The sequence below is a fragment of the Pelobates fuscus genome, chromosome 3 (assembly GCF_036172605.1).
Source record: "Pelobates fuscus isolate aPelFus1 chromosome 3, aPelFus1.pri, whole genome shotgun sequence".
Lineage (NCBI taxonomy): Eukaryota > Metazoa > Chordata > Amphibia > Anura > Pelobatidae > Pelobates > Pelobates fuscus.
In genome coordinates, this window is record NC_086319.1 from 426,905,514 (window position 1) to 426,933,246 (window position 27,733).

Sequence of the window (27,733 nt, forward strand, 5' to 3'; positions counted from 1 at the left end):
TAGTGTGGATGGTGAGATGTCAGCAAAGATTTTTACTCCAGGGTAGTCTGCTGGCCGTGTTGCTCCTTTGCAGCAAGCTCGCAGGATAATTTCTTTTACGTGTAAGTAATGGGCTCTGAGTAGGATATCCCGTGGTGTCGTCTCTGGCAAAAACCTTGGTCTTTGTAGTCGATGGATCCTGTCGATCAGCAGCATGTCTGTTGGGATGTCTGGAGCGTAAGCCTTGAATAGGCCTAGGCCGTAGGCCTGCAGGTTATCTGGTGTGATGTTCTCCGTATGCGCAGATTGTTTCTGCAGGCTCGATCCTCTAGGTCGGTAAGTTTCATTTTAGTTGCCGATATCTTTTTTTCCATCTGCTCCACATGGGAAGCTAGGTCATTGTGGGCTGAGGCGAAATTCTCCATTTTAGTCTCCACGTGTGCCATGCGCTCCCCAGTTCCTGGACATCTTTTCGCAAAGAGTCCACTGAATGTTGCCATGTGCTGATTAATTTATGGGAGAGCGCATCCAGCGCAGTTTGCAGATAGCTTTTAGTGATTCCGTCCGTGTTCGGGTCCGAAGCAGCGAGTGCTGGTGGCTCGGGGCCTTCACGGCTTAGATCGCCCGCCTGCGAGGAGGCCTGTGGTAAATCCGACTCCGTGCTCGTTTTATTTCCAAAGAAATTAATTTTTTCCGCCTTGTTGGCGTTCTTCTTGTTTTTTTGTTGTGCCATCTCGATATTTTTCGGGTATATTTTGTTTGTGTTCGTTGGATGGATGTGGATTGCAGACCCGTATAGCCGGAGCTAGGAATTATGCGTCCATTACTCTCGGCTGCTGGCCACATCCCCCAGATAATCCTTTTTTAAAAGCAGCGATTAATCCGTTGTTAGTCTAGTCTACCTTAGATGCCAAGGTATGAAAATCTATGGCATAATCCGAGATAGACCGGTTCCCTTGTTTGATATGCATTAGGGCAGTGAAGACGTCTTCCTCTCTGCCTAATGGTTCAAACGTCAGTTTGAATTCCGCCAGGAATTCCTGGTAACAATGAGCGATACTCCTATTACTTTCTCACAATGGATTAGCCCAGGTTAAGGCCTTACCTTTAAATTGGTTCATCAGATTTCCAATCTTAGCTCTATCTGAAGGAAATGAACCAGGTGAAGCCTCAAAGTGGTACTCAATCTGATTGAGAAATCCCCTACATTCCTGGATATTACCAGAAAAATGTGGCGGAGGAGATAAGGAGATCGTAGGTGCCTTATATACTATAGGTGGAGGTACATTAGGCATCTGTGACATAATTGGAGAAGCCTCAGGTTGAAAATGAGCCATCCTAGTAAGGAGCGTGCTAAAAGCATGGGCAAATTGATCCATACTGTATGTGGCAAAAGGGACCTCGCCACTGGGTTTTGGAGAGGCCTGCATGCCCGCCTCTTGCCCTGTGACTATGGTCCCTGGGGTGTATTGCCGTTTAAGCAGTCTATTTGGGCTTATTGGATTTTAAAACACTTTTTCTGCCCCTTTAAAGCCATGGGAAAATGTGCCTCTTCCCCTCCCATTTTTTCCTGTCCTATTGTTTCTCCAGCAGGGCGTTGTCCACGGGACACTTCTGATACCGGAGAAACTGACGGAAGCCAAGCACAGAGAGATGGACACAGGTTTCTTCAGGAAGGAAGAGATTCTTTATTCGATTCACCGACCGGGACTCAGAGGGACTAATGTCACCAAAAAACAGCAAAGTCTGAGTCCTGATCATACAGTGTAGGTCCCTTATATAGGCATGTAGCTCCTCCCATAATCAGTTCAACCTACACATACTCTTATCTAATCAACCGAATAGAGACTAAAATCCTGTTTGACCACATGGCTTGCCCAGCACAATGGAGGAGGGGAAATACTCGTATATCCTGTATTCCTACTTATGCTCCTTACACTACTGATTGTATCTTAGCTACGTGTAACTGACTTAACTGGTACATCAACATATGCAAGTGCACATACCACGTGGCAATCTTGTCCTAGTAAATTTATTTTTACTGAGATTCCACCACACTTCCAGACCAGTTTAAACTGGCTGCTTTGTCCCTCCTCAATTTCCCATCAGCCCTTGCTATTTTCTGACCCCACTCTTCCTTGTACTATAGGGCACTTTTAACATGAGACATATAGAGTGCTCAGATCCAAGCTATCTTCGGATATGTTGGACATATAAGTTAAACATTGTATTGTATGAGTTATGTATTTTTATGTGGTTTTTGTAACAGTTTCTGGACTTAGAGATATTTCCTGGCTGTTGTGACTTTGTGTCCTGTGTTCCACAAAGTCCATGTGGGTGGTAACCTTGTGGGGAAAACTGTATATAAGAAATGCCTTTGTGCTCATTAAACTAGTTCCTGCTTACACTCCAAAACTGTGTGTCGTGCTGTTATTGGAGGGAAAGAAGATTTGCTCCTGTGTCTGCTGTTCCAGCTTGCAGTGTAATTACCTTTGTAAATCGTAACTCCATCTGGGGGTTTGACATTTCCAACTAAGAGAGGGTACTCTGCTGTCCATGCTTTGCAGAGGGACTGGTTAGAATCATAGTGATTGGCAAAGAGACTTAGAAAACAATTCTCTATTTCCAAAGGGATAGTCAAAGGAACGGTGCCAAGATGGGGTCGGGCACCACCGCATACATAGCATGCAGTTCTATTATGTTTATTAGCATTATATCTCATCCACTCTAACCACAAATTAATATCATTAAAACCAGTTTCAGCGGCCATGGTATCTTCAAATGTGGGGTTAGCGATGGCCATCATGTCCCTAAAGGACTGGATATGTGGTTTCAGTGGATTCGGGACTATATGCACAGCCCCTTGCCACTCTGGAGAGTGGCACATATCTTTAAGATAGAAATGACCTAGTTTGCCATAGGAACCTTTCTTCCAATACATTCCCATTACATACTGGTCAGCATCCTCTGGGCCAGGATGTTCAATGTTTAACATTAATTTCATAGGTGTACCTCCTCCAGGCTTTCTTAAAGTCATTCTTTGAAGGAGGGATCTACCATGGTCATCTATTTTAGATAAGGCACTTTTGGGTTTATAACCCCAGGCAGGCCCAGCATTCCATCCTGCAGCCCCCCAATGGCTACAGCTGTGCCCCCACTGCTTGTCAACTACACAAACATAGGGGTCTTTTGTATGTGGTATATCTCTATAGATGTCTTGGATCTGTGACTTGGGGAATGGACAATCTACAATGTCACAGTAATCAAAGGTAAATGTAGCTACGCGGGTGCATGATGAATTATACCAGAAAGTATACCCGCTATCATCTTTAGTAATGGCCACTTGTTGGGCTCTAAAGAAGTTAATCAAGGGGATAATGTACCAGAAGTACATGGTTGTACAGAGTCGGTTTCCTCTGGGGCAGATGTCTTCTTGCAATGGGAGGCGTGGATCCAGTTGGTTCTTCCAGCCAACTTGACAGAGGTGGATGTGATCAGTAGAACTTGGAATGGTCCGTCAAATCTTGGTACGGCTAAGGGAGGAGCCTCAGTTATTACAAGAGTGCAGGTTTTGGTATAATCTGCGCTATATCAAACAAGCAATCGCACTCTGTTTAGGTTATGCAGACCATTGTGAACAAACTGTGCGGACAGTTTTTCCCAGGTCAAGGTGACATGAGATCCTGAGACCTTCATAGAGCAAACGTGCACTGCCTTGCTCGGGTAACAAGAGCCCTTGGTCGGCTTGGTTTCCCTGGTCATTAACTATCTTAGGATAAGATGACAGGACTGCTTCTACTCCTCTGAGAATATATCTGGAGAACACGATTCAGATATGGAGGGCTTTCCTTTCATACTCTAAATCCCTCACGGGAACCATATCGGATATTACTGATTGATTAGCCAGTTATATTGGGGGGTATAGGATTAATGATTGATTAGCCAGTTATATTGGGGGGTATAGGATTAATGATTGATTAGCCAGTAACTTTGAGGATTCAGGATTACTGATTGATTAGCCAATCACTAATCATGTGCCCCCTGATGTTACTGGGAAATTCAATTAGTAATCTTGCACCCCCCAATGTTACTGGGTAATTCTGAACCCCCAATGTAACTGGTTAATCAGTAATCCTGTACCCCTCAATGTAACTGGCTAATCAATCAGTAATCATGTGCCCCCTAATGTTATTGGGTAATCAGTAATCCTAAATCCCCCAATGTAACTCGGTAATCAATCAGTAATCCTGAACCCCCCAATGTTACTGGGTAATCAATCAGTAACCCTGAACCCCCCAATGTAACTGGCTAATCAATCAGTAATCCTGAACCCCCAATGTAACTGGCTAATCAATCAGTAATCAGGTGCCCCCTAATGTTACTGGGTAATCAATCAGTAATCCTGCACCCCCCCCCCAATGTTACTGCCTGGCTTATCGGTAATCCTGAACCCCCAATGTTATTGGGTAATCAATCAGTAATCCTGAACCCCCCAATGTAACTGGGTAATCAATCAGTAATCCTGAACCCCCCAATGTAACTGGGTAATCAATCAGTAATCCTGAACCCCCCAAAGTTACTGACTATTCAATCAGTAATCCTGAACCCCCCAATGTTACTGGGTAATCAATCAGTAATCCTGAACCCCCCAATGTAACTGGCTAATCAATGAGTAATCCTGAACCCCCCAATGTTACTGGCTAATCAATCAGTAATTCTGAACCCCCAAGGTAACTGGGTAATCAATATATTAGTAATCCTGAACCCCCCAATGTTACTGACTGACTTATCAGTAAGCAGAAACAACAATATATGTGAACACAACCCAGTGAAAAAAGTTATATATATGTGATTCAAAGCAAACCAGGACTTCCCTTAATGTTTCAGGTGAAGTATCCCGATAACTCCCCGAAGACTTCCTCTTGTCTTCAATAGATATATGCACATAGATTAGGGGAAAATCTGCTAAATATAAATACAATAAAGAAACATAGCGTTTAACTGTGTGGGGACTGGCACTGATTTAAAGTTACAATTGGTCACTCACAGATTTGCAGAATTAAAAAAGCCTTGAGTGGTATCTTTCAGTGTCCAATCTGTTGTCCCTCCTCACATGTTCCTCTCAGAGCAGAATGTATGTATCTCAAAAGGAAAAGATATACACACGAATGTAGTACACTTCCAGAGTTGAATAAAAAAGTATTTAATGACTTACATATAGGTAAAAAACAAACGGCTTGTCACCATGCACGTCCTACGCGTTTCGTCCTGGATATGGACTTCCTCAGGGACTTGGTGCAGTAAAGTGCAAAAACGAAATAGCAGCATAAAGCATATCCCCCCTCCCAGTCCTTATATACATCCCCATTTAGTCCCAAATGTTCGCCAGCTGGTTTTCAATTTTCGCGGCAGGTTTTCAATTTTCGGGGGGGTTTAGGATTACTGATTAATTAGCCAATCAGTAATCATGTGCCCCCTGATGTTACTGGGAAATTCAATTAGTAATCCTGCACCCCCCAATGTTACTGGGTAATTCTGAACCCCCAATGTAACTGGTTAATCAGTAATCCTGTACCCCCCAATGTAACTGGCTAATCAATCAGTAATCCTGAACCCCCAATGTAACTGGTTAATCAGTAATCCTGTACCCCCCAATGTAACTGGCTAATCAATCAGTAATCCTGAACCCCCAATGTAACTGGCTAATCAATCAGTAATCATGTGCCCCCAATGTAACTGGGTAATCAATCAGTAATCCTGAACCCCCAATGTAACTGGCTAATCAATCAGTAATCATGTGCCCCCAATGTAACTGGGTAATCAATCAGTTATCCTGAACCCCCAATGTTACTGGGTAATCAATCAGTAATCATGTGCCCCCAATGTAACTGGGTAATCAATCAGTTATCCTGAACCCCCAATGTTACTGGGTAATCAATCAGTAATCCAAACCCCCCAATGTTACTGGGTAATCAATCAGTAATCCTGAACCCCCCAATGTAAATTGATAGCCAACGAATGCAAAACCAACCCCAAAAATTTCTTCAAGGACATCAATTCTAAAAAAACAAAAAATGAAAGTGTAGGTACACTGAAAACAGAGTTGAGTTTGTTAGCTAATGAAGACCGCGAAAAAGCAGAAATTTTAAATTTTTCTTCAGTATATATTAATGAGGATCCTATGGCAAGTGATATGCAAATGATTGCTGCAAAAAACGTGCAGATAACTTGTGATTGGATAACTCGAGACAAGGTGCTACAGCTGTGGCGGAACCAACCTCGCCACTGAGAACTGGAGAAGCCTGGTTGCTAGCCTCCTGCCCAGTGATTATGGTCCCTGGGAGATATTGCCCTTTAAGGGACTGAATTGGGGCTTATGGACTGCTACCATAATGTACTGACCCTTTAAGAACTACTTTTGGGCAGGTGGATTGTATTATACTGTCCCTAGCTCTTTAAATACTTTGGGGACAGATTGGTACTTTTGTATATGGCACTTTGGACACATTTGAAGCTGTCGAAGCGGTCGAAGCTGTCGAAGTTACCGAAGTTGTCGAAGTCGTCGAAGTGGCCGGTATCGGACAAAGGACCACGTGGCGGCGGCCATTTTAACTCCGAACACTGCCGACCCTTAACATCAACTCCACTTCGACTAAAGTCGAAGTACAGGCACACTTCGAATGGGACTTAGCCGTTTTTATGCCAGGAATTGACCGACCGCACAGCCCAAATCTATGGAACTGTTTTGGGCAAGAAAATGTGCTTGCGGTCGGTCATAAAAGGACTTCCGTGTAACTTTTGATCCACTGGAGGGATTTGCCTGAATTTTGGAAGTGTTTATGTTTAAAGTATGTTGAGTCTGAATATGTGATTTGTATGTGAATGTGATGTATGGTTTTGAAGTTACAGATATTGTGTAAAAGTTATGTTTTAAACTGTATATTAAGTAGATTATCTCTCAGGCTAAGGGGAGGGGATGTGTGGGTTGTACCATATCTCGGATTGGTTATTTTATGCCTCCCCCTGGGTGTGGCCTGTATGTGTGAAATGGAAATAAAAGCCAGGCTGGATGAGCCAGTCGAGAGTTCCTGTTTTACCCTCAAAGTGAAGTGTCGTCTCATTATTGGGGGAAGGATTTATTGCATGCTGTTCCAGTTTGACTGCTAGGAGTGTAAACCTATTTGCATGGTTTTTCCTATTCGGCTGTATACAGCATTCATATGCTTGAGAAGGTTCATATGCTGCTCAAGGTGTCTGCCAGAGTGCTTGGAGTCCTCAGGAAGCGCTAGGAGCATCCTTTAACGGAGGTACCCAGTCGGGGTGCCAGGCGATCCGTTACAACAGCTATTAAAGAAAATTAATGTAAATTAAGCTCCGGGGCCTGGCGGTATTCACCCAAGAGTACTTAAGGAGCTAAGTGGGGAAATAAGTGAACCTCTGTATTTAATTTTTCAAGATTCTTTTGTTTCAGGTATTGTATCGGAGGATTGGTGGAAGGCAGATGTTGTTCCTATAATTAAAAAGGGTTCAAAATCCTTGCCTGGAAATTATAGACCTGTGAGCTTAACTTCTGTGACTGGGAAAATATTTGAAGGGCTATTAAGGGATAATATTCAGGAATTAATTGGGAAGAACTTTGTTATTAGCAATAATCAGCATGGTTTTATGAAACATAGGTCATGTCAAACTAACCTAATTGCATTCTACGAATAAGTAAGTAGAAGTATAGATCAGGGTGTTGCAGTGGATGTGATCTACTTGGATTTTGCCAAGGCATTTGATATGGTTCTTCACAATAGGTTAGTCTTCAAACTAAAAGAAATTGGTCTAGATGAATATTCTTGTTCTTGGGTAGAACATTGGCTTAAAGATAGAGTACAACGAGTAATTTAATGGTAAATTTTCAGGCTGGGTAAAAGTGGTAAGTGGTGTCCCTCAGGGTTCTGTTTTGGGACCGCTTCTATTTTACATATTTATAAATGATCTTGAAAAAGTCATGTATCAGTGTTGGCAGATGACACAAAACTTTGTAAAGTAATAAAATGTGGGCAGGATTTTGCTTTGCTGCAGAGGGATTTGGATAGATCGGGGGACTGGGCATTAAAATGGCAGATGAAATTTAACGTAGAGAAATGCAAAGTTATGCACTTCGGGGTTAAAAATAAATAGGGGCATAAATTCTCGGGATGAAAATATAATTTTGCCTCTTTATAAATCGCTGGTAAGACCACACCTTGAATATGCTGTGCAATTTTGGGCACCTGTTCTAAAGAAAGATATAATGGCACTAAAAAAGTACAGAGACGAGCTACAAAATTGATAAAAGGAATGGAGCATTTTAGTTATGAAGAAAGGTTAAAAAAATGTAATCTGTTTAGTTTGGAAAAACGGCGCCTGAGAGGGGATATGATAACATTATATACATATATTCGGGGCCAGTACAAACCTTTATCTGGAAATCTATTCATAAAAAAGGTTATACATAGGACACAAGGTCACACATTTAGGCTGGAAGAAAGGAGATTTCATCTAAGGCAAAGAAAATGTTTTTTTTTTTTACAGTAAGAGCAATAAGGATATGGAATTATCTACCCAAAAAGGAGGTTTTGTCAGTCATTACAGATGTTTAAACTGCAATTGGATAAATACTTGCAAAAACATAACATACAGGGATACAATTTCTAATTAGTGGGGTAATAGCTGTTTGATCCAAGGAGACATCTGACTGCCATTCTGGGGTCAAGAAGGAATTTCTTCCCAGTTTGTTGCAAAATTGGAATCGCTTCAGACTGGGTTTTTTGCCTTCTTTTGGATCAACAGCAAAAAACATATGTGAGGAAGGCTGAACTTGATGGATTAAAGTCTCTTTTCAGCCATGTAACTCAGTAATCTTGAACCCCCTGATGTAACTGGCTAATCAATCAGTAATCCTGAACACCCCGATGTTACTGGGTAATCAATCAGTAATCCACAACCCCCCAATGTAACTGGGTAATCAATCAATAATCCTGAACCCCCCAATGTAACTGACTGGCTTTTTGCGCTATGTACTAATACTTTTATAACCCTCTATCTCTACTGTTTCAGGCTGGCTGCGTGACTGGACTGGTAATTTCTCTCTCTCCTTTGCCATCTCTGGATCATTCCTTCTTATGGGTTCTCTCATACTTATCACTCTGCCTGGATTCTGCTTTAGGAACTGGCTTGATACTGACCAAACAAATAATTTAAAAAACTTACCAACTAGTAACAGTATGAACAAATCCCGTAGCATGAGCATGACTAGCAAAGACCGGGACTCATCCGACTGTCCCAAATGGGCCATGATAACGACTAGCAAAGACTTGGAGTCATCCAACTGTACTGAGCGGGCCATAACTAGGACTAACATGGACTGTAATTCTCCTGACTGTACCGAGCGGGCCATAACTAGTACTAGCAAAGACCGTAATTCACTTTACTGTACTGAGCAGGCCATAACTAGGACTAGCAAAGACTGGAACTCCCCTGACTGTACTAAGCGGTCCATAACTAGGACTAGCACAGAATGGAATTCCCCTGACTGTACCGAGGGGGCCATAACTAGGACTACCACGGACCAGTACTCTCCTGACTGTACCAAGCGGGCCATAACTAGGACTAGCAAAGACTGTAACTCACCTGACTGTACCGAGCGTACCATAAGCAAGACGGAGAAGGATCTTTCTTCTGATGGTATAGTGATCACTATGAGCAGCATGGAGAAAGATCTAAACCCACCTGATTCTACAGTAGAGACGATGAGCAGGACAGACAAGATCATGAGCCGAAGAGATTCTACTGACCACGCTATGAACAGAACAATTAAGGATCTGCTGCCAAGTCCTTCTACTGAGCAATTTAAGAGCTGGACCGACGACAACCTTACTCCAAATGAGTGTACCTGCCTTCTAAACAACAGGACAATTATGACAATATTTTCACAGACAGACACATCTATTGAAATACATAACCATGGTTTAATTCAATGCTCTTTGACTGCATAATATTAATGATTAGTAAAATATGTTAAGTGAAGGAAAGTAATTTTATTTTAAAATCAAAATTGTCTTCAATGTGCCCATACATATGGTAGCTCCACTGATAATGTACTTGTTATTAACAAGCTTACATTCAGTAATTTACATAGTTCTCCCTTGAAGACTAAGGGTACTTCACAAGCTGGGCAAAGAGCTGTTTTTAAGAACCGATGCTGCCAACGGGGTTGTGAGGTATCTCATAGGGTGTAAAGATGGAGGTCACCGCTTCGACGGGATAGTTTTTCTGGTGCATCAGATGCCATGAGAGAGAAATCCCGAAATATATCTAAATATGTCTCATCACCTGTGGGTAAAAATGCAACACGGGTAACTAATGATGTCTTCGGAAGAAGAACTACAACACAGGAACATGATTCACGGATACAGAGCAAACATTACTATCTCACCAACACAGAGGACGAGTTGTATTTAGGCCCACATACAAATTGTGCTAGTCACTTTCATTTACAACACATAGAAATAATTCATTCACCGATGCAGAATATTTTACTCATTCACCCTCGCTGAGCATTCATTCACTGATGAAGCATGTATCATATTTATTAACTAATACAGAATAACGTCATTACTAATACAGAGTGAGCATTACATTCATTCATGTGTGAGCACACAGATAGTGTTACATTCATTCTCTGACTTAGAGAGCTGGTGAGTTAGCAGTGGGCTAATGCATCATCAATAGAATACATTCAACCCTTGAAATAGGTGAAATGAGAAATGATAATAAATGAAAAATTAATAATAAAGATCTATTTCCAATTCAATTTTTTACACTAAGCTCCAGTGCAAGGTAATTTAATAGAAGGAAAATGAAAAAGAAACCTTCTTCGTTCCATTATAAACAAAGTTGGTCTGAGCTCCTTAATGAAAGAGGAATGGGCAATTTGCAGAGCCTCAATCCTCTTGTCTCTGAGCAGGATTTGGAAAAAGAGCTCAACCCTCATCCCGTCCATGCATGAAGTAGAGGGTCTTCTTACGGAGCCTTGACTCGTACGAGGTGAAGGAGGAAGCATCTTGCTAATAGTCAACCCTTTGCCTGTCCATAAGAGAAGTGGAGAAAGAGTGGACTATGCATGGAGTTCTCTTTATATCATATTTATATTAGTTGCTTCACTTAGTTTTTCTTTGGCATTTGTCTTTGATGATTGAAACTGTCTAAGAGCCTTCATCAACATTATTTTGCAAATGGTAAGTTATACCATGAAATAAATACAAATAATAGGAATGGAAGGACAGGTAGGGCAACCTTCAGCAATCCAGATGTTGTGGACTACAACTCCTCGATGTTTTGCCAGCATTATGGCTGTAAAAGCTTTATAGGCGTTATAGTCTACAACATCTGGAGGGTATTGGATGCAATACCAGTCACAGTGTCTCACCTGCTTGTCCCAGCGCAATATCGGCCTCTCTCATCTTCACGAGTCTCAGCCTAAAAAGTGGAGCGAGATGTTAGTCTCATTGTTATATGAACTCTCTGATCCTAAACCATTCACATTGAGGATTTTTTATTATTTACAGGAAACTTGCTTTATTTATCGTTGGGTGATTATTATGTTAATGCAACAAAATAAATCTTTTCAGTGAGTTATGTTTCCACTTGCAGCTATGCTTTTATTTAGTATATTATAGAGAGGAACTTGCCCTATGAAATCATTATCTCTAAAACATAACATTTAATATATTAGTTTGTGGCGGTATACCTTCCTGAAGATGGGTTAATACCGCCTGTCGTCACCCCTTCCAGAGTGATTATAGCTATTGAGTAGTGATTATAGTTAACTGCCGAAGGGTAACTGTGGTATCACTGGTCTAGACTGAGTGAAGGGTGAAGATCTGTTTATTCCCAGCCAAATTGCTCGCATTTATACAGATCCTGGTACATTAGACACATCCATAAACACACCCACAATATGCCCATGAATTACAGTGTCACTATGACTTAGCAAAACAATACAAATAAATAAAAAAAACACATAAAGATATACATTTCCCACATAGGAACCCCCACAGTCTATGCATCCTGGGATAGCCTGGATCTGAGCGCCCAACATATCCAAAAAGTGCTCAGATCCCACAAACACAGCTAAAACACCACCGGGGTAAAGCCTGCCCAAAACAGTTCCAGTGATTCAGTGGTAGTGGACGCCAACGGTCACACTCTGGCTTATTGGTAGCATTTGTTCTTATGGTTTATACGAACAAACCTACAGAACGGTGCTCTCCTGACACGTGTGGGGAAGGAGCAGGCTTTCGTCAAAGTTCAGCGGTGTTCGGGAGTTCCAGTGTCCGATTTTAGTTCCACGCGATCAATGTCCAAACACCGCTACCTGCAAACAAGATGGGAACTGTTTTGGCGGCCATCTTGTTTTCAGGTAGCGGTGTTTGGACATTGATCACGTGGAACTAAAATCGGACACTGAAACTCCCGAACACCGCTGAACTTTGACGAAAGCCTGCTTCTTCCCCACACATGTCAGGAGAGCACCGTTCGGTAGGTTTGTTCGTATAAACCCAGCTACACCATTAGAACCCACACTGATTGAAGTGTCAAGACAGGTTAACAAGGGTCAATAATCTCAGAGATGGTCCGCAGTTCGTGGGTTGGTTCGGTTTCCGAACAGTCCCAGGGAATCTCACGAACCAAGTCTTTTAGTAGTCTTTTAGCTGGGTCCATAATCCTGAGGCAGGCGGTTAACTAGCAGGCTCCTCCAGGATCTCATGGCGAGGGCAAGTTCGCCACGTAGTTAAAAAACATTTTGTCACAAAGTAAAATAATGTGAAAAGTAACCCAAATAAGAATGAACCTAATATAAATCATTTTAATAGAAAGGAAAAGTGAGAAAGAAAAAAGAAACAGATAATATATACATAATTATCGACCAATTGATCATTGAATTAGAGATCAATAAGTATAAATGTAGGCAGAAAAATATCCGTGATCTAGTGATGTTAGTCAGAATGCCAGATAAACAAAAACCGACAGTCTGCAATAACAATAGTGTCAAGAAGAGCAAGTGTAGCAAAGTAAAAGTATTTGCAGCTAGATACGATTGGGCGGCTATTTACACTAACATCTACCTACACCCAGTGGTTATATTAGCAAGGAAACAATCTCGATTAAAAGAATATTTCCCCAAATAGCGCTTGTAGCGGACTTGCCCCTGTACAAGAATCTGCCCCGGGTTCCTGGAGGGGGCTGCTTGCTCGCCGCCTGCCCAGTGATTATGGTCCCGGGAAGATGGGACCCTTTAAACACAATGGCTGGGCATAATGGAGGTTGGCATGGCATTGCTGGCCCTTTTTGAGAGCAAGTCAAGGACATATGGAATAGCAGAGACATTGGACTGTACAGCAGATTCATTATTAACTTGCTATTTAACTACTAAGACTTCCGTATGGATTTGTCATAAGGCTTTCGTGTGGATATAAAAAGCATTCGTTTGATTGTTCGCCTAAAACTGTACTGACTTCCTGCATTCGATATACAAACTAAATCTACCGAACACCGGCCCACCCTGATGCTTCAATCTACCTCCCTGTTCATCTAATATATTTCTATTGAAACCCGCAAACGCTTTGTTCAAGTCCCTGGATGGCCGCCATTTCGGGAGTTTAACACGTGGCGGCGGCCATTTCAAACTCCCAAACAGCGGTGTTTTGCTGTCGAGTGTCTGGAACTAAAATCGGACACTCAACTAGGCAAACACCACTGAGACCTCCAGACTTCCATAAATTCGTGCCGAAATTTCCGAACGAGCCGCCATTCGGTAGAAAGACTAATGCAAACATTCACACGAACACCAGTATAGCCATGGATGACAAACATTTTGTGACTTTTATTCCGCGAACGGAGACCGACCACAAGGCCAAAACTTATGGAACTATTTTCAGCTACTGTTGCCTGTGCGGTTGATCAAAACTTTAAAACCCCATAACTCCCGAACTCCTGGTCCGATCTGGGTGATTTTTGAATTTTTGAATTTTTGAGTCGGGGTGCCAGGTGATCCGTTACAATTCTTATTTGGGTTAACTTTTCACATTATTTTACTTTCTGACAAAATGTTTATGTAACTAATATATGAAATGTTACGTTATAGAGATTATTATTTCAAGGGGCAAGTTTCTCTCCATAATATACTGTTTACCTAGGGTTACCCCCTTCTGTGCCCTATTGATAGAAGACCTTCAACGTTCCAGTTTTCTCTCTTATAACACATGCTTTTATGTTATAAATTTTTAAATTTAACTATATATCCATAGATAGATAGAAGCAAGGCTCGCTCTGTTTATACACTATATAAATCCATAGATAGATAGAAGCAGGGCTCACTCTGTTTATACACTATATAAATCCATAGATAGATAGAAGCAGGACTTGCTCTGTTTATACACTATATAAATCCATAGATAGATAGAAGCAGGGCTCGCTCTGTTTATACACTATATAAATCCATAGATAGATAGAAGCAGGGCTCGTTCTGTTTATACACTATATAAATCCATAGATAGATAGAAGCAAGGCTCGCTCTGTTTATACACTATATAAATCCATAGATAGATAGAAGCAGGGCTCGCTCTGTTTATACACTATATAAATCCATAGATGGATAGAAGCAGGACTCGCTCTGTTTATACACTATATAAATCCATAGATAGAAGCAGGACTCGCTCTGTTTATACACTATATAAATCCATAGATGGATAGAAGCAGGACTCGCTCTGTTTATACACTATATAAATCCATAGATAGAAGCAGGGCTCGCTTTGTTTATACACTATATAAATCCATAGATAGATAGATAGAAGCAGGGCTCGCTCTGTTTATACACTATATAAATCCATAGATAGAAGCAGGGCTCGCTTTGTTTATACACTATATAAATCCATAGATAGATAGATAGAAGCAGGGCTCGCTCTGTTTATACACTATATAAATCCATAGATAGAAGCAGGGCTCGCTCTGTTTATACACTATATAAATCCATAGATAGATAGAAGCAGGGCTCGCTCTGTTTATACACTATATAAATCCATAGATAGATAGAAGCAGGGCTCGCTCTGTTTATACACTATATAAATCCATAGATAGATAGAAGCAGGGCTCGCTCTGTTTATACACTATATAAATCCATAGATAGATAGAAGCAAGGCTCGCTCTGTTTATACACTATATAAATCCATAGATAGATAGAAGCAGGACTCGCTCTGTTTATACACTATATAAATCCATAGATAGAAGCAGGGCTCGCTTTGTTTATACACTATATAAATCCATAGATAGAAGCAGGGCTCGCTCTGTTTATACACTATATAAATCCATAGATAGAAGCAGGGCTCGCTCTGTTTATACACTATATAAATCCATAGATAGAAGCAGGGCTCGCTCTATTCATACACTATATAAATCCATAGATAGATAGAAGCAGGGCTCGCTCTGTTTATACACTATATAAATCCATAGATAGATAGAAGCAGGGCTCGCTCTGTTTATACACTATATAAATCCATAGATAGATAGAAGCAGGGCTCGCTCTGTTTATACACTATATAAACCCATAGATAGATAGAAGCAGGGCTCGCTCTGTTTATACACTATATAAATCCATAGATAGATAGAAGCAGGGCTCGCTCTGTTTATACACTATATAAATCCATAGATAGATGGAAGCAGGACTCGCTCTGTTTATACACTATATAAATCCATAGATAGAAGCAGGGCTCGCTCTGTTTATACACTATATAAATCCATAGATAGATGGAAGCAGGGCTCGCTCTGTTTATACACTATATAAATCCATAGATAGAAGCAGGGCTCGCTCTGTTTATACACTATATAAATCCATAGATAGAAGCAGGGCTCACTCTGTTTATACACTATATAAATCCATAGATAGATAGAAGCAGGGCTCGCTCTGTTTATACACTATATAAATCCATAGATGGATAGAAGCAGGGCTCCCTCTGTTTATACACTATATAAATCCATAGATAGAAGCAGGGCTCGCTCTGTTTATACACTAAATAAATCCATAGATAGATAGATAGAAGCAGGGCTCGCTCTGTTTATACACTATATAAATTCATAGATAGATAGAAGCAGGGCTCACTCTGTTTATACACTATATAAATCCATAGATAGAAGCAGGGCTCGCTCTGTTTATACACTATATAAATCCATAGATGGATAGAAGCAGGACTCGCTCTGTTTATACACTATATAAATCCATAGATAGAAGCAGGGCTCGCTCTGTTTATACACTATATAAATCCATAGATAGAAGCAGGGTTCACTCTGTTTATACACTGTATAAATCCATAGATAGATAGATAGAAGCAGGGCTCGCTCTGTTTATACACTATATAAATCCATAGATAGATAGAAGCAGGGCTCGCTCTGTTTATACACTATATAAATCCATAGATAGATAGAAGCAGGACTCGCTCTGTTTATACACTATATAAATCCATAGATGGATAGATAGAAGCAGGGCTCGCTCTGTTTATACACTATATAAATCCATAGATAGATAGAAGCAGGGCTCGCTCTGTTTATACACTATATAAATCCATAGATAGATAGAAGCAGGACTCGCTCTGTTTATACACTATATAAATCCATAGATAGAAGCAGGGCTCGCTCTGTTTATACACTATATAAATCCATAGATAGAAGCAGGGCTCACTCTGTTTATACACTATATAAATCCATAGATAGAAGCAGGACTCGCTCTGTTTATACACTATATAAATCCATAGATAGAAGCAGGACTCGCTCTGTATATACACTTTATAAATCCATAGATAGATAGAAGCAGGGCTCGCTCTGTTTATACACTATATAAATCCATAGATAGATAGAAGCAGGACTCGCTCTGTTTATACACTATATAAATCCATAGATAGATAGAAGCAAGGCTCGCTCTGTTTATACACTATATAAATCCATAGATAGATAGAAGCAGGGCTCGCTCTGTTTATACACTATATAAATCCATAGATAGATAGAAGCAGGGCTCGCTCTGTTTATACACTATATAAATCCATAGATAGAAGCAGGACTCGCTCTGTTTATACACTATATAAATCCAAAGATAGAAGCAGGACTCGCTCTGTATATACACTTTATAAATCCATAGATAGATAGAAGCAGGGCTCGCTCTGTTTATACACTATATAAATCCATAGATAGATAGAAGCAGGACTCGCTCTGTTTATACACTATATAAATCCATAGATGGATAGATAGAAGCAGGGCTCGCTCTGTTTATACACTATATAAATCCATAGATGGATAGATAGAAGCAGGACTCGCTCTGTTTATACACTATATAAATCCATAGATAGATAGAAGCAGGACTCGCTCTGTTTATACACTATATAAATCCATAGATAGATAGAAGCAGGGCTCGCTCTGTTTATACACTATATAAATCCATAGATAGATAGAAGCAGGACTCGCTCTGTTTACACACTATATAAATCCATAGATGGATAGATAGAAGCAGGGCTCGCTCTGTTTATACACTATATAAATCCATAGATAGATGTATAGAAGCAGGGCTCGCTCTGTTTATACACTATATAAATCCATAGATAGATAGAAGCAGGACTCACTCTGTTTATACACTATATAAATCCATAGATAGATAGAAGCAGGGCTCGCTTTGTTTATACACTATATAAATCCATAGATAGATAGAAGCAGGGCTCGCTCTGTTTATACACTATATAAATCCATAGATAGATAGAAGCAGGGCTCGCTCTGTTTATACACTATATAAATCCATAGATAGATAGAAGCAGGGCTCGCTCTGTTTATACACTATATAAATCCATAGATAGATAGAAGCAGGGCTCGCTCTGTTTATACACTATATAAATCCATAGATAGAAGCAGGGCTCGCTCTGTTTATACACTATATAAATCCATAGATAGAAGCAGGGCTCGCTCTGTTTATACACTATATAAATCCATAGATAGATAGAAGCAAGGCTCGCTCTGTTTATACACTATATAAATCCATAGATAGATAGAAGCAGGACTCGCTCTGTTTATACACTATATAAATCCATAGATAGAAGCAAGGCTCGCTCTGTTTATACACTATATAAATCCATAGATAGATAGAAGCAGGACTCGCTCTGTTTATACACTATATAAATCCATAGATAGATAGAAGCAGGGCTCGCTCTGTTTATACACTATATAAATCCATAGATAGATAGAAGCAGGACTCGCTCTGTTTATACACTATATAAATCCATAGATAGATAGAAGCAGGACTCGCTCTGTTTATACACTATATAAATCCATAGATGGATAGATAGAAGCAGGGCTCGCTCTGTTTATACACTATATAAATCCATAGATAGATAGAAGCAGGGCTCGCTCTGTTTATACACTATATAAATCCATAGATAGAAGCAGGACTCGCTCTGTTTATACACTATATAAATCCATAGATAGAAGCAGGACTCGCTCTGTATATACACTTTATAAATCCATAGATAGATAGAAGCAGGGCTCGCTCTGTTTATACACTATATAAATCCATAGATAGATAGAAGCAGGACTCGCTCTGTTTATACACTATATAAATCCATAGATAGATAGAAGCAAGGCTCGCTCTGTTTATACACTATATAAATCCATAGATAGATAGAAGCAGGGCTCGCTCTGTTTATACACTATATAAATCCATAGATAGATAGAAGCAGGGCTCGCTCTGTTTATACACTATATAAATCCATAGATAGATAGAAGCAGGGCTCGCTCTGTTTATACACTATATAAATCCATAGATAGAAGCAGGACTCGCTCTGTTTATACACTATATAAATCCATAGATAGAAGCAGGACTCGCTCTGTATATACACTTTATAAATCCATAGATAGATAGAAGCAGGGCTCGCTCTGTTTATACACTATATAAATCCATAGATAGATAGAAGCAGGGCTCGCTCTGTTTATACACTATATAAATCCATAGATAGATAGAAGCAGGGCTCGCTCTGTTTATACACTATATAAATCCATAGATAGAAGCAGGACTCGCTCTGTTTATACACTATATAAATCCATAGATAGAAGCAGGACTCGCTCTGTATATACACTTTATAAATCCATAGATAGATAGAAGCAGGGCTCGCTCTGTTTATACACTATATAAATCCATAGATAGATAGAAGCAGGACTCGCTCTGTTTATACACTATATAAATCCATAGATGGATAGATAGAAGCAGGGCTCGCTCTGTTTATACACTATATAAATCCATAGATGGATAGATAGAAGCAGGACTCGCTCTGTTTATACACTATATAAATTCATAGATAGATAGACGCAGGACTCGCTCTGTTTATACACTATATAAATCCATAGATAGAAACAAGGCTCGCTCTGTTTATACACTATATAAATCCATAGATAGATAGAAGCAGGACTCGCTCTGTTTATACACTATATAAATCCATAGATAGAAGCAGGGCTCGCTCTGTTTATACACTATATAAATCCATAGATAGATAGAAGCAGGACTCGCTCTGTTTATACACTATATAAATCCATAGATAGATAGAAGCAGGGCTCGCTCTGTTTATACACTATATAAATCCATAGATAGATAGAAGCAGGGCTCGCTCTGTTTATACACTATATAAATCCATAGATAGATAGAAGCAGGGCTCGCTCTGTTTATACACTATATAAATCCATAGATAGAAGCAGGACTCGCTCTGTTTATACACTATATAAATCCATAGATAGAAGCAGGACTCGCTCTGTATATACACTTTATAAATCCATAGATAGATAGAAGCAGGGCTCGCTCTGTTTATACACTATATAAATCCATAGATAGATAGAAGCAGGACTCGCTCTGTTTATACACTATATAAATCCATAGATGGATAGATAGAAGCAGGGCTCGCTCTGTTTATACACTATATAAATCCATAGATGGATAGATAGAAGCAGGACTCGCTCTGTTTATACACTATATAAATTCATAGATAGATAGACGCAGGACTCGCTCTGTTTATACACTATATAAATCCATAGATAGAAGCAGGGCTCGCTCTGTTTATACACTATATAAATCCATAGATAGATAGAAGCAGGACTCGCTCTGTTTATACACTATATAAATCCATAGATAGATAGAAGCAGGGCTCGCTCTGTTTATACACTATATAAATCCATAGATAGAAGCAGGACTCGCTCTGTTTATACACTATATAAATCCATAGATAGAAGCAGGACTCGTTCTGTTTATACACTTTATAAATCCATAGATGGATAGAAGCAGGGCTCGCTCTGTTTATACACTATATAAATCCATAGATAGATAGAAGCAGGGCTCGCTCTGTTTATACACTATATAAATCCATAGATAGATAGAAGCAGGGCTCGCTCTGTTTATACACTATATAAATCCATAGATAGATAGAAGCAGGGCTCGCTCTGTTTATACACTATATAAATCCATAGATGGATAGAAGCAGGGCTCGCTCTGTTTATACACTATATAAATCCATAGATGGATAGAAGCAGGGCTCGCTCTGTTTATACACTATATAAATCCATAGATGGAGAGAAGCAGGACTCGCTCTGTTTATACACTATATAAATCCATAAATGGATAGAAGCAGGGCTCGCTCTGTTTATACACTATATAAATCCATAGATAGATAGAAGCAGGGCTTGCTCTGTTTATACACTATATAAATCCATAGATAGATAGAAGCAGGGCTCGCTCTGTTTATACACTATATAAATCCATAGATAGATAGAAGCAGGGCTTGCTCTGTTTATACACTATATAAATCCATAGATAGATAGAAGCAGGACTCGCTCTGTTTATACACTATATAAATCCATAGATGGAAGCAGGACTCGCTCTGTTTATACACTATATAAATCCATAGATAGAAGCAGGACTCGCTCTGTTTATACACTATATAAATCCATAGATAGAAGCAGGGCTCACTCTGTTTATACACTATATAAATCCATAGATAGATAGAAGCAGGACTCGCTCTGTTTACACACTATATAAATCCATAGATGGATAGATAGAAGCAGGGCTCGCTCTGTTTATACACTATATAAATTCATAGATAGAAACAAGGCTCGCTCTGTTTATACACTATATAAATCCATAGATAGATAGAAGCAGGACTCGCTCTGTTTATACACTATATAAATCCATAGATAGAAGCAAGGCTCGCTCTGTTTATACACTATATAAATCCATAGATAGATAGAAGCAGGACTCGCTCTGTTTATACACTATATAAATCCATAGATAGATAGAAGCAGGGCTCGCTCTGTTTATACACTATATAAATCCATAGATAGATAGAAGCAGGACTCGCTCTGTTTATACACTATATAAATCCATAGATAGATAGAAGCAGGGCTCGCTCTGTTTATACACTATATAAATCCATAGATAGATAGAAGCAGGACTCGCTCTGTTTATACACTATATAAATCCATAGATAGAAGCAGGACTCGCTCTGTATATACACTTTATAAATCCATAGATAGATAGAAGCAGGGCTCGCTCTGTTTATACACTATATAAATCCATAGATAGATAGAAGCAGGACTCGCTCTGTTTATACACTATATAAATCCATAGATAGATAGAAGCAAGGCTCGCTCTGTTTATACACTATATAAATCCATAGATAGATAGAAGCAGGGCTCGCTCTGTTTATACACTATATAAATCCATAGATAGATAGAAGCAGGGCTCGCTCTGTTTATACACTATATAAATCCATAGATAGATAGAAGCAGGGCTCGCTCTGTTTATACACTATATAAATCCATAGATAGAAGCAGGACTCGCTCTGTTTATACACTATATAAATCCATAGATAGAAGCAGGACTCGCTCTGTATATACACTTTATAAATCCATAGATAGATAGAAGCAGGGCTCGCTCTGTTTATACACTATATAAATCCATAGATAGATAGAAGCAGGACTCGCTCTGTTTATACACTATATAAATCCATAGATGGATAGATAGAAGCAGGGCTCGCTCTGTTTATACACTATATAAATCCATAGATGGATAGATAGAAGCAGGACTCGCTCTGTTTATACACTATATAAATTCATAGATAGATAGACGCAGGACTCGCTCTGTTTATACACTATATAAATCCATAGATAGAAACAAGGCTCGCTCTGTTTATACACTATATAAATCCATAGATAGATAGAAGCAGGACTCGCTCTGTTTATACACTATATAAATCCATAGATAGAAGCAGGGCTCGCTCTGTTTATACACTATATAAATCCATAGATAGATAGAAGCAGGACTCGCTCTGTTTATACACTATATAAATCCATAGATAGATAGAAGCAGGGCTCGCTCTGTTTATACACTATATAAATCCATAGATAGATAGAAGCAGGGCTCGCTCTGTTTATACACTATATAAATCCATAGATAGATAGAAGCAGGGCTCGCTCTGTTTATACACTATATAAATCCATAGATAGAAGCAGGACTCGCTCTGTTTATACACTATATAAATCCATAGATAGAAGCAGGACTCGCTCTGTATATACACTTTATAAATCCATAGATAGATAGAAGCAGGGCTCGCTCTGTTTATACACTATATAAATCCATAGATAGATAGAAGCAGGACTCGCTCTGTTTATACACTATATAAATCCATAGATGGATAGATAGAAGCAGGGCTCGCTCTGTTTATACACTATATAAATCCATAGATGGATAGATAGAAGCAGGACTCGCTCTGTTTATACACTATATAAATTCATAGATAGATAGACGCAGGACTCGCTCTGTTTATACACTATATAAATCCATAGATAGAAACAAGGCTCGCTCTGTTTATACACTATATAAATCCATAGATAGATAGAAGCAGGACTCGCTCTGTTTATACACTATATAAATCCATAGATAGAAGCAGGGCTCGCTCTGTTTATACACTATATAAATCCATAGATAGATAGAAGCAGGACTCGCTCTGTTTATACACTATATAAATCCATAGATAGATAGAAGCAGGGCTCGCTCTGTTTATACACTATATAAATCCATAGATAGAAGCAGGACTCGCTCTGTTTATACACTATATAAATCCATAGATAGAAGCAGGACTCGTTCTGTTTATACACTTTATAAATCCATAGATGGATAGAAGCAGGGCTCGCTCTGTTTATACACTATATAAATCCATAGATAGATAGAAGCAGGGCTCGCTCTGTTTATACACTATATAAATCCATAGATAGATAGAAGCAGGGCTCGCTCTGTTTATACACTATATAAATCCATAGATAGATAGAAGCAGGGCTCGCTCTGTTTATACACTATATAAATCCATAGATGGATAGAAGCAGGGCTCGCTCTGTTTATACACTATATAAATCCATAGATGGATAGAAGCAGGGCTCGCTCTGTTTATACACTATATAAATCCATAGATGGAGAGAAGCAGGACTCGCTCTGTTTATACACTATATAAATCCATAAATGGATAGAAGCAGGGCTCGCTCTGTTTATACACTATATAAATCCATAGATAGATAGAAGCAGGGCTTGCTCTGTTTATACACTATATAAATCCATAGATAGATAGAAGCAGGGCTCGCTCTGTTTATACACTATATAAATCCATAGATAGATAGAAGCAGGGCTTGCTCTGTTTATACACTATATAAATCCATAGATAGATAGAAGCAGGACTCGCTCTGTTTATACACTATATAAATCCATAGATGGAAGCAGGACTCGCTCTGTTTATACACTATATAAATCCATAGATAGAAGCAGGACTCGCTCTGTTTATACACTATATAAATCCATAGATAGAAGCAGGGCTCACTCTGTTTATACACTATATAAATCCATAGATAGATAGAAGCAGGACTCGCTCTGTTTACACACTATATAAATCCATAGATGGATAGATAGAAGCAGGGCTCGCTCTGTTTATACACTATATAAATCCATAGATAGATGGATAGAAGCAGGGCTCGCTCTGTTTATACACTATATAAATTCATAGATAGAAACAAGGCTCGCTCTGTTTATACACTATATAAATCCATAGATAGATAGAAGCAGGACTCGCTCTGTTTATACACTATATAAATCCATAGATAGAAGCAAGGCTCGCTCTGTTTATACACTATATAAATCCATAGATAGATAGAAGCAGGACTCGCTCTGTTTATACACTATATAAATCCATAGATAGATAGAAGCAGGGCTCGCTCTGTTTATACACTATATAAATCCATAGATAGATAGAAGCAGGACTCGCTCTGTTTATACACTATATAAATCCATAGATAGATAGAAGCAGGGCTCGCTCTGTTTATACACTATATAAATCCATAGATAGATAGAAGCAGGACTCGCTCTGTTTATACACTATATAAATCCATAGATAGAAGCAGGACTCGCTCTGTATATACACTTTATAAATCCATAGATAGATAGAAGCAGGGCTCGCTCTGTTTATACACTATATAAATCCATAGATAGATAGAAGCAGGACTCGCTCTGTTTATACACTATATAAATCCATAGATAGATAGAAGCAAGGCTCGCTCTGTTTATACACTATATAAATCCATAGATAGATAGAAGCAGGGCTCGCTCTGTTTATACACTATATAAATCCATAGATAGATAGAAGCAGGGCTCGCTCTGTTTATACACTATATAAATCCATAGATAGATAGAAGCAGGGCTCGCTCTGTTTATACACTATATAAATCCATAGATAGAAGCAGGACTCGCTCTGTTTATACACTATATAAATCCATAGATAGAAGCAGGACTCGCTCTGTATATACACTTTATAAATCCATAGATAGATAGAAGCAGGGCTCGCTCTGTTTATACACTATATAAATCCATAGATAGATAGAAGCAGGGCTCGCTCTGTTTATACACTATATAAATCCATAGATAGATAGAAGCAGGGCTCGCTCTGTTTATACACTATATAAATCCATAGATAGAAGCAGGACTCGCTCTGTTTATACACTATATAAATCCATAGATAGAAGCAGGACTCGCTCTGTATATACACTTTATAAATCCATAGATAGATAGAAGCAGGGCTCGCTCTGTTTATACACTATATAAATCCATAGATAGATAGAAGCAGGACTCGCTCTGTTTATACACTATATAAATCCATAGATGGATAGATAGAAGCAGGGCTCGCTCTGTTTATACACTATATAAATCCATAGATGGATAGATAGAAGCAGGACTCGCTCTGTTTATACACTATATAAATTCATAGATAGATAGACGCAGGACTCGCTCTGTTTATACACTATATAAATCCATAGATAGAAACAAGGCTCGCTCTGTTTATACACTATATAAATCCATAGATAGATAGAAGCAGGACTCGCTCTGTTTATACACTATATAAATCCATAGATAGAAGCAGGGCTCGCTCTGTTTATACACTATATAAATCCATAGATAGATAGAAGCAGGACTCGCTCTGTTTATACACTATATAAATCCATAGATAGATAGAAGCAGGGCTCGCTCTGTTTATACACTATATAAATCCATAGATAGATAGAAGCAGGGCTCGCTCTGTTTATACACTATATAAATCCATAGATAGATAGAAGCAGGGCTCGCTCTGTTTATACACTATATAAATCCATAGATAGAAGCAGGACTCGCTCTGTTTATACACTATATAAATCCATAGATAGAAGCAGGACTCGCTCTGTATATACACTTTATAAATCCATAGATAGATAGAAGCAGGGCTCGCTCTGTTTATACACTATATAAATCCATAGATAGATAGAAGCAGGACTCGCTCTGTTTATACACTATATAAATCCATAGATGGATAGATAGAAGCAGGGCTCGCTCTGTTTATACACTATATAAATCCATAGATGGATAGATAGAAGCAGGACTCGCTCTGTTTATACACTATATAAATTCATAGATAGATAGACGCAGGACTCGCTCTGTTTATACACTATATAAATCCATAGATAGAAACAAGGCTCGCTCTGTTTATACACTATATAAATCCATAGATAGATAGAAGCAGGACTCGCTCTGTTTATACACTATATAAATCCATAGATAGATAGAAGCAGGGCTCGCTCTGTTTATACACTATATAAATCCATAGATAGAAGCAGGGCTCGCTCTGTTTATACACTATATAAATCCATAGATAGATAGAAGCAGGACTCGCTCTGTTTATACACTATATAAATCCATAGATAGATAGAGGCAGGGCTCGCTCTGTTTATACACTATATAAATCCATAGATAGAAAGAGGCAGGGCTCGCTCTGTTTATACACTATATAAATCCATAGATAGATAGAAGCAGGACTCGCTCTGTTTATACACTATATAAATCCATAGATAGATAGAAGCAGGGCTCGCTCTGTTTATACACTATATAAATCCATAGATAGAAGCAGGACTCGCTCTGTTTATACACTATATAAATCCATAGATAGAAGCAGGACTCGTTCTGTTTATACACTTTATAAATCCATAGATGGATAGAAGCAGGGCTCGCTCTGTTTATACACTATATAAATCCATAGATAGATAGAAGCAGGGCTCGCTCTGTTTATACACTATATAAATCCATAGATAGATAGAAGCAGGGCTCGCTCTGTTTATACACTATATAAATCCATAGATAGATAGAAGCAGGGCTCGCTCTGTTTATACACTATATAAATCCATAGATGGATAGAAGCAGGGCTCGCTCTGTTTATACACTATATAAATCCATAGATGGATAGAAGCAGGGCTCGCTCTGTTTATACACTATATAAATCCATAGATGGAGAGAAGCAGGACTCGCTCTGTTTATACACTATATAAATCCATAAATGGATAGAAGCAGGGCTCGCTCTGTTTATACACTATATAAATCCATAGATAGATAGAAGCAGGGCTTGCTCTGTTTATACACTATATAAATCCATAGATAGATAGAAGCAGGGCTCGCTCTGTTTATACACTATATAAATCCATAGATAGATAGAAGCAGGGCTTGCTCTGTTTATACACTATATAAATCCATAGATAGATAGAAGCAGGACTCGCTCTGTTTATACACTATATAAATCCATAGATGGAAGCAGGACTCGCTCTGTTTATACACTATATAAATCCATAGATAGAAGCAGGACTCGCTCTGTTTATACACTATATAAATCCATAGATAGAAGCAGGGCTCACTCTGTTTATACACTATATAAATCCATAGATAGATAGAAGCAGGACTCGCTCTGTTTACACACTATATAAATCCATAGATGGATAGATAGAAGCAGGGCTCGCTCTGTTTATACACTATATAAATCCATAGATAGATGGATAGAAGCAGGGCTCGCTCTGTTTATACACTATATAAATTCATAGATAGAAACAAGGCTCGCTCTGTTTATACACTATATAAATCCATAGATAGATAGAAGCAGGACTCGCTCTGTTTATACACTATATAAATCCATAGATAGAAGCAAGGCTCGCTCTGTTTATACACTATATAAATCCATAGATAGATAGAAGCAGGACTCGCTCTGTTTATACACTATATAAATCCATAGATAGATAGAAGCAGGGCTCGCTCTGTTTATACACTATA

General features: G+C 39.0%; 2 protein-coding genes across 3 annotated transcripts in view; one reads left to right on the top strand and one right to left on the bottom strand.

The window, feature by feature from the left end:
- LOC134603667 (monocarboxylate transporter 13-like) overlaps positions 1 to 10,051 on the top strand; it is a 125,217-nt gene extending 115,166 nt beyond the window's left edge. For both annotated transcript variants that reach the window (XM_063449850.1, XM_063449849.1), the window contains exon 5: positions 9,067 to 10,051. In XM_063449850.1, coding sequence (XP_063305920.1) covers positions 9,067 to 10,004 — 938 coding nt within the window. In that variant the 3' untranslated portion in view covers positions 10,005 to 10,051. The remainder of the gene's footprint in view (positions 1 to 9,066) is intronic.
- Positions 10,027 to 27,733, bottom strand: part of ACAP1 (ArfGAP with coiled-coil, ankyrin repeat and PH domains 1) — a 292,765-nt gene continuing 275,058 nt past the window's right edge. Inside the window, exons 21-22 of the mRNA XM_063449848.1 lie at positions 11,438 to 11,487; positions 10,027 to 10,341 (exon numbers count right to left, since the gene is read on the bottom strand). Of these exons, the coding sequence (XP_063305918.1) occupies positions 10,235 to 10,341; positions 11,438 to 11,487 (157 nt within the window). The 3' untranslated portion in view covers positions 10,027 to 10,234. The remainder of the gene's footprint in view (positions 10,342 to 11,437; positions 11,488 to 27,733) is intronic.